The following is a 13,259-nucleotide window of genomic DNA, read 5'->3' as shown; positions in this document are numbered from 1 at the left end:
ACAACTATCTACTGGGCAAAAGATAGTTGGGGGAAAAAAATAAATAAAATTATAAAAAAAAAAAAAAAAACCTGCCATAAAGCTCCCCATGGCTTTTACATATCCTTAAGTTGGCTGTTAGCTACCCTGAGCCTAGCATTTTCTTTTTTGCAAGGTTTCTTACGTTGTTAATAAAAGCTGGCCTGCTCGACATTTCTTATAATTATCATTGCCCCACCCCGTACTATCAAATGCTATAGGCACTCCATTTCCCAGCTCAATTTCACCTTCCACCTGCACCTCATCCCAATTAACCACAGATGAAAACCTTAGTAATGTTGATGCCACTTCATGCCAAGGGTTATCACCACCCACTTACCACTAGCAATAGTGTCCCTATTGCCTTCAGAACAATCAGTAATCCAATTTCACAATCCTATCCTGAGAGTCTTCTTTTAAAGACCACCCTTGGGACCAATTGTCTCAGGGGACAAGTGTGGTGTGGCCAGGAGGTGAAGTGTGGGGGATTGTTTCTGCGTGAAGTCAGTTGGAGCCCAAGCAGAGTTGGTCACTATGGAGAGGCTAGGACAGGATAGGTCAGAGGCGCTGGGCATGTGAGGACGAGGGCTCTGATGTGGCATTAAGAGATGTCTGATAGAAAGGCATGTCATAGATTTCCTTTCCAAACAAGGCTTACCCCATTTGCATTTATTGATGTTGTGTGATGGATAGGTTTAGTTCTCATTCTGGCATCTTATTTGATGTTATGCTTTCTCTCTTGAGTGCTGCCTTTGTTTTGCATTCTTTCCTCTACAATGTGTACGTGTGTTTTCTGCAGGCTATTTCACTGCATTGTGGCAATTTGGCACTCTTTTTCTTCTGGAACCACCAGACTTTGTCAAGACAAGATGTGTCAGATATGCTAAGATGTGATCTGATGCATGAAACCCAAGACTCCACACACACATGCACTCCTCATTTGTCTTACTGTTACATACGTGTGCCCTACAGGAATCCTGATAAGTTCTATTTTGCCCAATGCCCATCACAAGAGAAAAAAAAAGTTAGTGTTTATAATTACATGCACAGTTTTAGCAAGAATGTTCCTGAAAGAACTTCCATTTTGACAGGATTAATGAGAACCAAATCCTCTGCTTACAATTTTACCTGTACGATGCCTGGAAGAATTTTCTACACACCAGCTTCTGGCTCCTTAGGTTTCACACCTTGTTCCTTCTCCACTCCCCACAGTCTCAGCGCCAGGCTCTCAGGGCACGTTTCTGCTGTGATATGACCCATTGCCCTGTTCCTTCGTGTCACACCCTTTGCACCCTACACCAGATGAGTCAGCACAGAAGGTTTAAGGCACTCCTACACCAGGACAGCTGGCAAAAACTGAATGACAGACCACATCAATCTATGCCACAAAACCCAAATTAAATGTATCCCATGTCAGGTTTCCCTCACCCAGATCTACTCCAACCTCATCTGACATGAGGCAAAGGAGAATTTGGGCAAGAAGAGATAATGGTCTTAACTGACTGCACCAAAGCTACCTAATCTATGAAAATTTTACAAAAGCATATGCCTATGTGAACACATTGGATCCTTCCAACCTCGTCCTTAAAAGGGGCCCATGGAACTGAGGGGCCCAAAGCTTAAGCTGTCTCCGTGTTGTACCTTGTGGTTTAATAGAGACATTAAAAAACTGCAAATAGGTGTAAGAAGTTCTAGTTTCCCATGATGTTTGATGCTTTTTAGGAAATAAATATCAAAACCTTTCAAAAAAAATGTTTTCTTGTTCTTTTAGGTTCCCCTGTCTTGTTGGCACCTGGTCGGCTGATTGTGCTGAATGGGGTCTCTGCAAACAGAGACCAATAAGCAGGAGATTAGTCTTCCTAAGAAAGGATGTACAGCAGCTCTGCCCGATAGAACTTTCTGCGATGATGGAAATGCTCTGTATCTGCGCTGTCCAAAAGGGTAGCCACTAGCCATATGTTGCTAGCTACTGAGCACTTGAAATGTGGCTAGTGAGACTGAAGAATTGAAATTTAAATTTTATTTGAATTATAAATATTATTTAAAATTTATTTAATTTTAATTAATTAAAATTTAAATAGCCACATGTGGCTAGTGGCTGCCATATAAGGCAGTGAAGATTTGGAGCCAATTGAGGGGGAGATGACACAGAAAGGGGAAGGAGGAGAGGGGCATGCCAGCCATGTGGCTGTGACCAGCCTTGGGAGTTTGTTTTTTAAACCATTCTACTCTCTGCTTCTCTGAGTTTGATTCCTCCTGTAAATGAGATCATGCCATATTCGTCTTTCTGTATCTGGCTTCTTTCACTTCCAGCTTCATCCATGTTGTTGCAAACGGCAGTTTCCTTCTTTTTTAAGGCTGAATAGTATTCTATTGTATGTATATACGTACCGCATTTTCTTTTTCCATTCATCCATTCATGGACGTTTAGGTTGCTTTCATGTCTTGGCCATTGTGAATAGTGCTGCACTGAACATGGGACGGCAGATATCCCTTTGAGATCCTGATTTCAATTCCTTCAGATAGATACACAGAAATGGGATTGCTGGATCATATGGTAGTTCTGTTTTTAATTTCTTGAGGAACCTCCATACTGTTTTCCATAGTGGCTGAATCAATTTACATTCCCACCAACAGTGCACAAAGGTTCCCTTTTCTTCACATCCTCACCAACACTTATCTTCTGTCTTTTCATAATAACCATTCTAACATTTGTGAGGTGACATCTCATTGTGGTTTAGATTTGCATTTCCCTGATGATAAGTGATGTTGAGCAGCTTTTCAAATATCTGTTGGCCATTTGTATGTCTTCTTTGGGGAAATGTCTATTCTGTTTCTTTGCCCATTTTTCAGCTGGGTTATTTGGTTTTTTATTATGAGTTGTATGAGTTCCTTATATCAGCCCGGGGAGTTTTGAAGAGAGAGCCAGAGGACAGTCCTGCCCAGAGGGCCTTCCCACCAGGGCTCTTGTATGTCCTTCCTTCTCGGACATTTATGGAGCAGCCAGGTAGGCCAGAGAGCGGGGAGGGCCGACTAATCCATTAGGTACAATGCCCAGGGTCCACAAAAACGTTTTAGTTTCCTTTAAAATCAGAAGAAAAAAATGAATTTTTAGGCCGAAGAAAATGTTTGAATATATAATATTAATATATTAATCTTTATGTCAACCCAGTCATAAAATATAATTGAAAAAGAATCGTTTTAATTGAGAAAGGAGCCCGTGAAAACAGAAGTGCCTAGGACCCATGCAAGTCATAATGTGTGTGGGGGAGAGGGTGCTTCTTCTACCCCAGACAGCTCATCTTTCACTCCCAGGTATCTACCTGCCACCTCCCCTTTAATAATTTTTTTTCCCCTTTAATAATTTTTTTTTTTTTTTGGTTCCCCCAAAGCCCCAGTAGATAGTTGTATGTCATAGTTGCACATCCTTCTAGTTGCTGTATGTGGGACGCAGCCTCAGCATGGCCGGAGAAGCGGTGCGTCGGTGCGCACCCGGGATCCGAACCCGGCCGCCAGCAGCGGAGCGCGTGCACTTAACCGCTAAGCCAGGGGGCTGGCCCTGCCACCTCCCCTTTAAATGCTCCCCTGGGAGGCCACACCTGGACTCCATGAATGGGCCCACTTCTCCCAGGTCTTGGCACAAAGGAGTCAAACAAGAGAACCAAGGATCTTCGACCATCCCTGGGTCAGAACAGATCCCTGCACCCAGGCTTGGAAAATTCACCCCTAGACAGTAGGGACAGTAGGGAGCTGGGGAGGGGTCCAAGAACTGTGCAGGAAGATGGAGAAGGGCAACGCTATGTTCTAGAGTGAGTTCATTAATCTTTATAACCCCTCTGATACTGACCTCATTTTACAGTGGAGGAAGCACGGGCTCAGAGAGGTTGAGGAACTTGCCCAAGCTCACATAGCTGGGATTCAAAACCTTGGTATGTCGTTGGCCTGACACCCAAGCTCAGGCCCCTTTGTCACAGATCCCTGGAACCCCTCCCTCGGCCACTGTGGGACCTCGGGAGGGGCATAAAGAGCAGCTTCTGTGCTGATCACCCCGCTGTCCCTGAGGGCTGTTCCCTTTTCTTCATTCCTGCTCCCTGGAAACCCATCCTTCCAGAGCTGATCTTATAGGATCTCTGGGCCTCAATTTCCCCTTTGTGCGTGTGTTGTGGTAGGGGTCTCCCTCCAGTAGCAAGGAAGAGGGAGGGAAAGGGAAGGACGTGGCCTTTTCCCTCTCACCATGCTAAGGCCCTGGCCCCGGCTCTTCCCGGAAGCCCACCTCCCACCGCGCAGCGTCCGCGGGCAGGAACGGGGCTCGGCCCCTTTAAGTCCCGCCCGGCAACGCCCGGGGCCGAGCCGCGCCATTCCCGGATCCGCAGCTGGGGCTGCCGGTCTCGGCGCGTGCCCCCGCGCTTGCCCTCGCCGTGCCCCACGCCCCGGGCCTCGGTCGGGGGAGGATGAGCCGCATCTACCACGACGGCGCCCTCGGGAACAAGGCCGTGCGCAGCGCGCGGCTGCCCGGCGCCTGGAACCCCGCCGCCCACCAGGGGTAGGCCCCCCGCGCCGCCCGCACCGCCGCTCGGACGGCCTCCCTCGGCCCCAGCTCGGCTTCCAACCTGGGCTTCCTGATGGCGGACGGCGCGCCCGGGCCAGGGTGCGGGTGGGAGGACAGGCGGGGCTCGCCACAGCCACCTCTCGGGCCCCCAGGCCGCTCCTCCCGGCCCCCCGCCCCCGGAGCGCAGCCCTAAGACACGGATGGCTTACATCCCCCCTCCTGTCCCCATACCGTCGCTGGAGTCCGGGGTCCCGACTCCCCGACGGGCCTCAAGAGGCGGGGCTTCCTTGCTGCCGACCTCTGTCTGCCGGATCCGCGTGACTGTGAACCGCACTCTGCCCCGCCTTGCCCAGCCTGCGCTCGCTCCGGACGGGACGGTGTGGGCCTGTGACCAGAACAGCGGGGAGAGTGGGCCTGGCTGCGCTGGGGGAGGCATGGCCTGTAAGGAGGCGTGTGTTGGAGGGGGAGGGCCGGGCCTTGCCATCACAGGGACACGAAGGGACCATTCCGTTTGCAATTCTAGACACTAAATGTAGGGGATGAGGGTGGGTAGGGGCAAGCAAGGTACAGCGAGTTTTCGCTTTTCATCTCCATCCCTTCCGCTGTCCCTACCTCTCTCCCGTTTCTGTGGTTCCGAAAATGGAAGCCCACAGGTTCTGCTTTTATGAAAATTGGTATAGGGAAGCAGGGTCCAGCTCCTCTCAGGGACCCTGCGATCTTGGGCTAGTCACAAAACTTCTGAGTCTCGGTTTCTCCACCTCAAAGTGGATATGGATGAACAGGAATATGAAAGTGCTTTAAAACAGGTGTAAAGGGAAAATACTTTATAGCAGCTTAGACCCCCCCCCCCCAAATTTGGCGAAATAAAAATGTAAAATCCTTTATATTTAGTAAGCACTTAATAGTTTACAAAACACCTTCATAGACATGACCTTATGTCGTCATCATAGAAGCAGAGAGAGGCAGCTGTTACTGTCCCATTTTGCAGATAAGAAAAATGAGGCTCTGGTTATATAACCCCTGCAGGAGGGGCCACAGCTTGGTCTTGCAGCCTGACTGGGTTCTTCGCTCTGGGCAGCGCCCCAGCCTTTGGGACCCTCAGGAGAATGCAGGCCCCCTGTGGGAAGCACAGAGAAAAGGGCTGCTCAGTGCTGGGCCTGCTCAGGGGCCGGTGAGTAGGAGATACGCGTGGGACTTGCTTCTTTCTCAGTACAGACTCAGACCTGGGCCATCGAACTGTGTTTCTTCCCTGAGGACTGACAGAACTAGCTGGTCCCTTCTTTCCCTCTCGTTCCCAGGGGAAATGGCCTCCTGCTGGAGGGAGAACTGGTCGATGTCTCTCGGCACAGCATCTTGGACGCCCATGGTAGGAAGGTGAGGATGTTTCCTTGGGGCACCTTCAGGGCCCTGGCTTCACAGTCCTCACCCACCAAGGCATTTCCCTGTGCTTTGTCCGGCCGGTACCGAGACTTGGGGTCCAGTTCTTTCCTTGAAGGGCTCACAGGGCAGGTGGGAGGTGGGTCGGGAGATTAGCAGTCAAAACGGGCCACCGAGTGGAAGGGGATCAGTTAGGGCTGTGCTGGGCAGTGGACAGATGGAAGGGCCTGTGTTCTTCCTGGGAAGACAGACCAGTTCTTAAACTCAGGTGGTGTGTTTGGGGCTGGGATTGGGAGGGTTGAGAGCAGGAAGGGTGAGTGGATGAGGTGAGAGGTTCAGGACTAAGGCTGTGGGTGCTAAGTGGGCTGCAAGGCCCTCTGGAGAGGTCCTGTTGCCTTCTGATGGAACAGATTTAGAGTACTGGGAGCCTTGCTGGGGTGGGCAGCATGAGTGGCTCTTTATCCTGGGAGGGCTGAGGGCCCAGACTCCTGTCCTCTGGTCTGGTGTTCCTTCTCCCCAAGGCCTGGTGGACAGGGTCAGAGCAGGTTATCGGCCTGTGTGGGTGCAGGGCAGCAGCCACCTTCCCTTTCTGAATACCAGCCCTGTTCCTGGGAATTCGTGTGCACGAATTTGCAAAGTGGTGAATCTCTTGGCATGGGCTTGCTCATCTTTTAACATCACTGTGTTGTGGCTGGGCCTTTTGGAATGTTCGGTTTTTATAAAGCAGGTCACTGGTGTGGACCTGGGCCTCCACATGTGTACAAGTGGGAGCGCATTGAGGTGGAGGAGGGTTGCTGCACTGGGGGCCTGTTTCCAGCCTGAATGTGAGTCTGCATTGCTGACACTGCCTGGGGCTTCAGTTCCCACGTCCCTGCTCTTGTGCACTTGTCCCCTCAGCCTCCTGGGGTCGTGCCCTTTATCACCACCCCATTTTAGGTGTCCGCAGACACACCTGGTGTTCACCATCCTGTACTAGCCGGTGTCTCTTTCTTGAGCACTAGTTCTGAATTTCCACCCCCCTTGCAAATAGCCCCCGCCTCGTGTAGTGACCCCTTTATCTCCTTGGTCTCTGCAGCTGAGCTCATCAAAATGCCCTCTCGAGGCAGGCCAGAGGCTGCACAGAGCCTGTTTCTCTCACACCTCGAGAGTACAGCCTCTGCTCCCTGCACAGCACTAATTTCATGCCAAGAGATGCTTTGCTGCATCCTCTCCTCCTTAGCTCACAAGTCAGCAGGGTGGGCACACCAATCTGGAGCCCCCAGCCAGCCTGCCCAGGAGAGCCCAGCAGTAGCTCCACGCTGACCTGAGGCTGACCTGCCTCAGCTGCCCGGCTGCCCTTGACAGCAGGGCGTTCTCCCTGCCCCTGTCCAAGCCTGCCTCCTGAGTTCCCCCTTCCCACTGGTCATGCAGTAGCCGTCCCGCCCCGGCCTGCAAACCCCACTCTCTCTTCCTGCCCCTCCCCCAGGCAAGCAGTCTGGGCCTATTGGCCTCCCACTTTGGCTGTCCCTCCCCCCACTCCCTTCCCTTCCTCTTTCCACGTCCACTCACCTCACATGGGCCCTGAGGGACTCAGCCTGTCCTCATTAAACCTGGCATCTGCCCCTCCTGCCTTCTGGCTGCCCCCAATGCTCATTCCTGCCCTGCTGCCAACTTGATTCCTGAAAGACATCTCTGAGCGTCTTGCTGCTGCTCAAAAACCTTTCAGGATTCCTTCTTGTGTAACCAAATAAAATCTACCTCCAAATGCCAACTCAAGGACCGTCTCAAACTGATCCCACTTGCATTCCCAGCCTGGGCTCCCCCGAGGCCTCCAAGGGCCCTGCGTTGCTCAGACATGCACACGGGACCTTGACTCTCATTTTACGTGCCTGTCCCCGGCTTTCAGTATTCTTCCTACACTTATCCCACAGTTGCAGCTCTCTCCACCTTTCTAGACTTTGCCTTCTGTTTCTCCCAGGAGGTGGTTTCCTCTTCTTCAGTCTCTAGGAGCATTTCATCCGCCTGCTTTGATTAAAGTAGCTGGCAAACAGCATTTACAGCACACTTCATGCTTTATGCTGTGTTTGCTTCTTCCTTATCTCCTTGAACCCTTACAACAGTCCTGAAAGTAGACGTCACGTTGTCCCTCAGCGACAGAGGAAACCGAGGGTAGGAGTGACTTGCCCGGGTCCCACATCTGCTCGAAGAGGCACAGTGGCTGCCCTCACTCACAACTCCCTTTCGGTGCCCCTTCCATGCACCTTGGCTGCTTCCACTCCTGCTTCACGGTATTTGGGGTCATTGGTGCTTGGGTTATGGTTTTCTGGATATACTTTCTGTCTCTGGCTGTGTGGAGCCCTTGGGGTCAGGCCCTGGGCCCACCCTCTCATGGACATCTAGCATGGTTCATTATGTGTGGCAGGTGCACTACTAAACATATGAGTGAAGAATGAATGAATGGCTGTTGGAGTGGGGGCATCTGCCCAGCTTGAATATCTTTTGGGGTAGAAAGTGAGGTTGGGGAGAGCTGCGGTTGGAGCCCTGTGGAGAGTGTGTGTGTTGGAGGGTGGGGGGTGCAGCAGCCCCCTCACTCTCTTTCTGCCTTGCCCCAGGAGCGCTACTATGTGCTGTATATCCGGCCCAGTCGCATCCATCGCCGTAAGTTTGACCCCAAGGGAAATGAAATTGAGCCCAATTTCAGCGCCACCAGGAAGGTGAACACGGGCTTCCTCATGTCATCCTACAGTAGGTATCCTGCGCCTCTCCTCCCTCAGGCCCTCCTTTGCCTCCCACTGTGGCCTTCCTTTGTCTCTGAGAGTCTCTTGGCCCCTAGAAAGTGTCTTCTCAGTGTAGTTGGCCTTGAAGCCCGTGTCTGGCCTGAGGGCCCCTGGGCTGGACTCCTTCCTGCCTCCCATTCACTCAGGGGATCCCCACCTCAGTCCCAGGGACCTAGCTGGCCTTCCCAACGCCTGCCACCTCCTGCAGTCTGGAGAATCGTCCATGAACCTGGTTCTGGGCTCTACCTGCCTTTGTGCAGAGCCTCGGCCAGGCCCCCATGGCCTCCTTTTTTCTGCCAAAATTCTCATTTCGTTCTTGGGTCCTCGGTGATCCCATTCCTCCTCCCAGTGTTTGGCTGTGGAAGGACCTCTTTGCTGTCTGCCCCTGTATGAGAAGGTTTTGAGGTTGAGTGAGAATCCATTCACCCCTCTGTCATTTTTTTCATTCGTGCTTTCAGCCGCTTATTAATTCTCTGAACATCTAGTGAGCATCTGCCTTGTGCCAGGCACTGAGCCGCATGCTGAGGGTCTGGGGACGAACAAGACTCAGACTGGCACTCAAGACATTCTCAGTCTGGTGGAGGAGATGGACAGGCCCGTGCCTGGAGCCCGAGGAGGCTTGGTCAGGGGGTGCTCTAGAGGAGGCAACACCAGTACAGAATCCTGAAAGATAAGCAGGGATCAGCCGGGGTGCCAGGGCTTGGAAGGGTGTTTCAGAGAGGGGCAGCGTGCCAAAGACCCCCTGGGAACTGAGGGCTCCTGCTGCAGGTGAAGAGAAGCCAGGCAGGGAGGGCAGCCTGAGAGGCAGGGGCCAGGTGGAGAAGGACCAGAAGGGGCACTCAGTTCAGGGTGCAGGGGAGCCCTGAGTGGTTTTCAGTAGGTGAGTGACGAGATTGGATTTATTCTTAAAAATCTCCGAGGAGGTGAATAGACTGGAGACCTAGAGGCCTGTTAGGGGGCTGCGATGCAACCTAGGAGGGAGGTAAGAGGGCCGGGACTAAGGACCTGTCAGTGAGAATGGAGAGACTGGACAGACCCAAGATAGAGAGGGACAGTGGTTCTAGGAGGTGAGGCGGTTTATCTGGGGGACATTGGGCAGGGAAGGGTTGAGGAGGATGGAGCAGACTGCAAGTCCTCCGTGTGAGCGAGGTGTCTGGGGAGTCGCCGCAGGCGTCCCTGACGAGGCTCGGCAGAGGTTTTACACTGTGAGTGGACCGTGCTCAGGTCTTTGTGGGCTGGCTGGAAGTTCTTCCCCGGAGTGTGGCCACCTGGGTGTTGGCATGGAGAAGGCAGCCTGTCACACGGCCCCAGGGTTGCTGTGCTGGGCGCCTGTGCACATCTTCGTGAGGTCTAGGGCCTTGTGAGCACTCCCAGCCCTGCGTGGCCTCGCTTCTAGTCTGGGACCGCCCTGCCCCCACCTGAATATGCAGATAGGGGACTTTCAGGGTAGGAAGGAGAGGCTATTGGAACCCTCCCTGAGCCTCAGGGCTCTGTCAGGGCCAGGATGAGCAGGACAGAGAGAAGATGAGGACCAAAGTTTGCTGCTGGGTCCAGCAGACCCTGCCCCAGCCAGGAAGACCCTGAGAGCCTGGAGAGAACCTTGCCTGGTCACTGGGGTCTCAGTGGGAACGCAGAATTGTGTGGAGGGTTCGAATCCTGCCTCCTCCACTGACTAGCTGTGTGACCTTGGGCAACTTACTTAACCTCTCTAAGCCTTGATTTTCTTATCTGTAAAACAGAAATAAAAACATTAACACTCACTGAGGGTCGACCATTTGCCAGTGCTGTGCTGAGTGCTTTACGTGCATTATTTCATTGACGCCTCATGTCAGTCCTGTCAGGTGGGTACCATTTTATCCTTATTTGTCAGACACAGAGAGGTTAAGTAACCTGCCTGAGGTCACATTGCTTCTAAGCAGGTTTGCGCCAGGCGGCCTGGCTCCAGAGCCCATGCCCGTAAGTCCTCTGCTGTGAGCTCCTTGAAGAGCACTGGCAGGACGAGCCCTCAGAGTCCCACCCCCAGGTGCTTGTGAGCATGTGAAACCCTCAGCCCTCGCCTGGTTCCTAGAAGGCCCTCCCTAAGTGCTTATTACGGTGGTAACAGCCCTCTTGTGCTGTGTGTCTGCAGAGGTGGAAGCCCAGGGGGACAGCGACAGACTCACGCCCGAGTCGCTGAAGGAGCTGGTGAATAAGCCAGAGCTGCTGGCGCTGACAGAGAGCCTCACGCCCGACCAGACGGTGGCGTTCTGGATGCCTGAGTCAGAGATGGAGGCGATGGAGCTCGAGCTGGGGGCCAGTGTACGGCTGAAAACCCGAGGCGATGGCCCCTTCCTGGGTGAGTGGTGCAGCCGCCACTGTGGCCTGATGTTCCCATGTGGCCTGTGGGGGTCCTGGCCTCCTGTTCAAGGCTCCCCCAGCCCTCCTGCTTAGAGCTCATGGGAGGAGGCCAGGTCTGGCTTCTATGAGGACATGACCCCTTGAGATTTATTCCTAAGTCCCTGGACAAGTGCCCTGGGGCCAATAGCCTAGACACTCTGGATGCTGGGGTGCCGCTCAATGCCATGGTTCCTGTGGGATCCTGTCCTATCTAGTGTTTTGGGGGTGCCCCCCTAGGGCCACCTTGCGCACGCCTAGACCGGAAGAGAACAATGGCTTTACTCAGACGTAGAGGATGCCAGCAGAATGGGCCAGCCCCCCCTGTGTTTCTGCCACAGGGAGGGAGGCCATTCAACTTCTTCCTTTCTTTCAGATTCATTAGCCAAACTTGAGGCTGGAACAGTGACCAAGTGTAATTTCGCTGGTGATGGAAAGACAGGGGTGTCCTGGACAGACAACATCATGGCCCGAAAGTCTTCAGAGGGGGCTGCAGTGGAGACCCGAGAGCAGGGGGCTGGAGCAGAGGACGAGGAGTGGGTAGGTCAAGGGAGACGACTGTGGACCTGGCGTTGGCGTGGTTTATCTCGGGGCAGGAGTTTTGTACTGGTTGTGGTTGGGTGTAGGACAAGGAGACAGCAGCATAAATTTTACCCCCAGCCTTGGTGGAATTCCATGGAAGGCCTGAGAGTATGTTAGCATCAGGAAACGTCCTTCAAGGTACGAAGGGTGACAACCTGGGGCCTTTCTTCTTGGTGGGTCTGAACTGTGCTAATTACAAGAAACCCCCAAAGATTTACAAAAGTGAGAGATGGAAGGAATGGAGTGCAGAGGGGAACACAGACTTGATGTCATCAAGTCTCCACACATTTCCTCTTCAAGTGACTACATCAGCCACGTCAAGGCGGTAGAGCAGCTGAATGGGCATTTTTTTTCTCCTTTGTTCTGGGCTCCCTGCCCAAAGTGGCTGGAAAATGGCTGACTTGGTCCTTAATAGTTTTTTTTTTGCCAAGGGTCAGCCCGTTGGTTGATCCTCAGCCTATTCACAGTTGCTTTGTTTTTCTGAAGTATATTTCACCTGAAGATTTAAATTGATGTCAAAAGGCCCCAAATTAAACATTTAAAACAAAGTCACAGAAAATGGCCTATTTGTCTAGGTGATGAAGATGATGACATTTGTCAGAGACAGCAGGGGCAGGTAGGGTAGAAGGTCTGGATTCCCTTTTGTCTTAATAAAGTGAGTCTTGGACGGAAAAACCATTGAAGCTGCCAGGCCGGCTCCCTGGGCCAGCTCTGATGAGGTGAGGCCAAGGCAGGCGGCCGAGGGCCCCACTGGTACCTCTTGATCACACCCTTGTTTGTCCAATGACTTGTAGAAGACTTGCATGGAAGTGCTCTGCTCACGTCTCTTTACTTTCTCCCCTAGGATGACTGAGGTTAGTGGGAGATGGAGTGCCTCCGGGGCCCACCAGCACTTGAGAATTTCTTCCACTGACTTCCACTCTGGAGCTCAAGGGGACAGTCCACCAAGCTCACCTGGTTCTTCCCTACAGCCGCCATGGAATACCCTTTGAACAAGCTCTGCTAAAATCAAATCCAAGCCCACGATGTTAGCAGTGTGGCCCATGCTGTGGCTCATGCGAGTCCCTCCCTGGACGTGAGTCTAGCCTTCCTAGACACTTTCATGATGGCTCTTGCCCTGAGTGGCAGCCTTGTTTCTGGAGGCAGGCAGTGGGTGAGTCCCCAGGGTAGTCAGAGGAACTGGACTTGCTCTTGGTGCAGAATCTGGGAATATCCCTCATCTGCATTCAGAGTGGCTCAGAGGAGAAGTCAGCGGGGCTCCTTCCTCTGCCCTTGTATTTTCTGCTTTCCTTCCACACCCACCCTCCTCCCCCACACTCTGTGTTGTAGCCTCTGCTCTCCTGCTCCAGCCTCCTTTCCCCGATGCCGCTAATTCTTTATTCCTCCTCTGGTTCTCTGCCACCTTAGGGTTCCTGTCTCCTGACCTCCTTGGCTGCTTTCCTGGGGATGCTGTTCTCAGGGAGGCCTAGAGCATTCACAGGTGTGGCTGGCTGGTCCCCACCTCTCACACTCACTCTGCTGGGCCACATTTTTGATAACACCTTTTTTGTTGTTGTTTTGTACCTTGAGAACTTTCTATGAATGAGTAAATCTTCAGAAAAGGA

At 52.6% G+C, this 13,259-nt stretch overlaps 1 protein-coding gene and 1 long non-coding RNA gene across 2 annotated transcripts; one reads left to right on the top strand and one right to left on the bottom strand.

Moving 5' to 3' along the window:
• Positions 1-2,023: 2,023 nt before the first annotated feature.
• On the bottom strand, positions 2,024-4,731 carry LOC131406456 (uncharacterized). Its single transcript, XR_009220144.1, has 2 exons — positions 4,629-4,731; positions 2,024-3,100 (listed from the first exon to the last, which is right to left on the bottom strand). It is a non-coding gene; the product is annotated as an uncharacterized LOC131406456 (long non-coding RNA).
• Positions 4,426-13,259, top strand: ARPIN (actin related protein 2/3 complex inhibitor). The gene is made up of 6 exons (XM_058542452.1): positions 4,426-4,561; positions 5,866-5,941; positions 8,536-8,668; positions 10,829-11,035; positions 11,450-11,613; positions 12,500-13,259. The coding sequence occupies exons 1-6, from the start codon at positions 4,470-4,472 to the stop codon at positions 12,506-12,508; spliced, it is 681 nt and encodes a 226-aa protein (XP_058398435.1). The 5' UTR covers positions 4,426-4,469; the 3' UTR covers positions 12,509-13,259.

This window comes from Diceros bicornis, chromosome 5 (assembly GCF_020826845.1).
Source record: "Diceros bicornis minor isolate mBicDic1 chromosome 5, mDicBic1.mat.cur, whole genome shotgun sequence".
Lineage (NCBI taxonomy): Eukaryota > Metazoa > Chordata > Mammalia > Perissodactyla > Rhinocerotidae > Diceros > Diceros bicornis.
Note: the sequence above shows the minus strand (reverse complement) of the source record. Positions and strands in the feature narration are given on the sequence as shown.

Bases quoted from the DNA above. Each gene is read 5' to 3' on its own strand.
- ARPIN (XM_058542452.1), top strand. From the start codon at position 4,470: ATGAGCCGCATCTACCACGACGGCGCCCTCGGGAACAAGGCCGTGCGC. The intron at 8,669-10,828 runs GTAGGTATCCTG...GTGTGTCTGCAG, and splicing joins CTTCCTCATGTCATCCTACA to AGGTGGAAGCCCAGGGGGAC. The intron at 11,036-11,449 runs GTGAGTGGTGCA...CCTTTCTTTCAG, and splicing joins AGGCGATGGCCCCTTCCTGG to ATTCATTAGCCAAACTTGAG.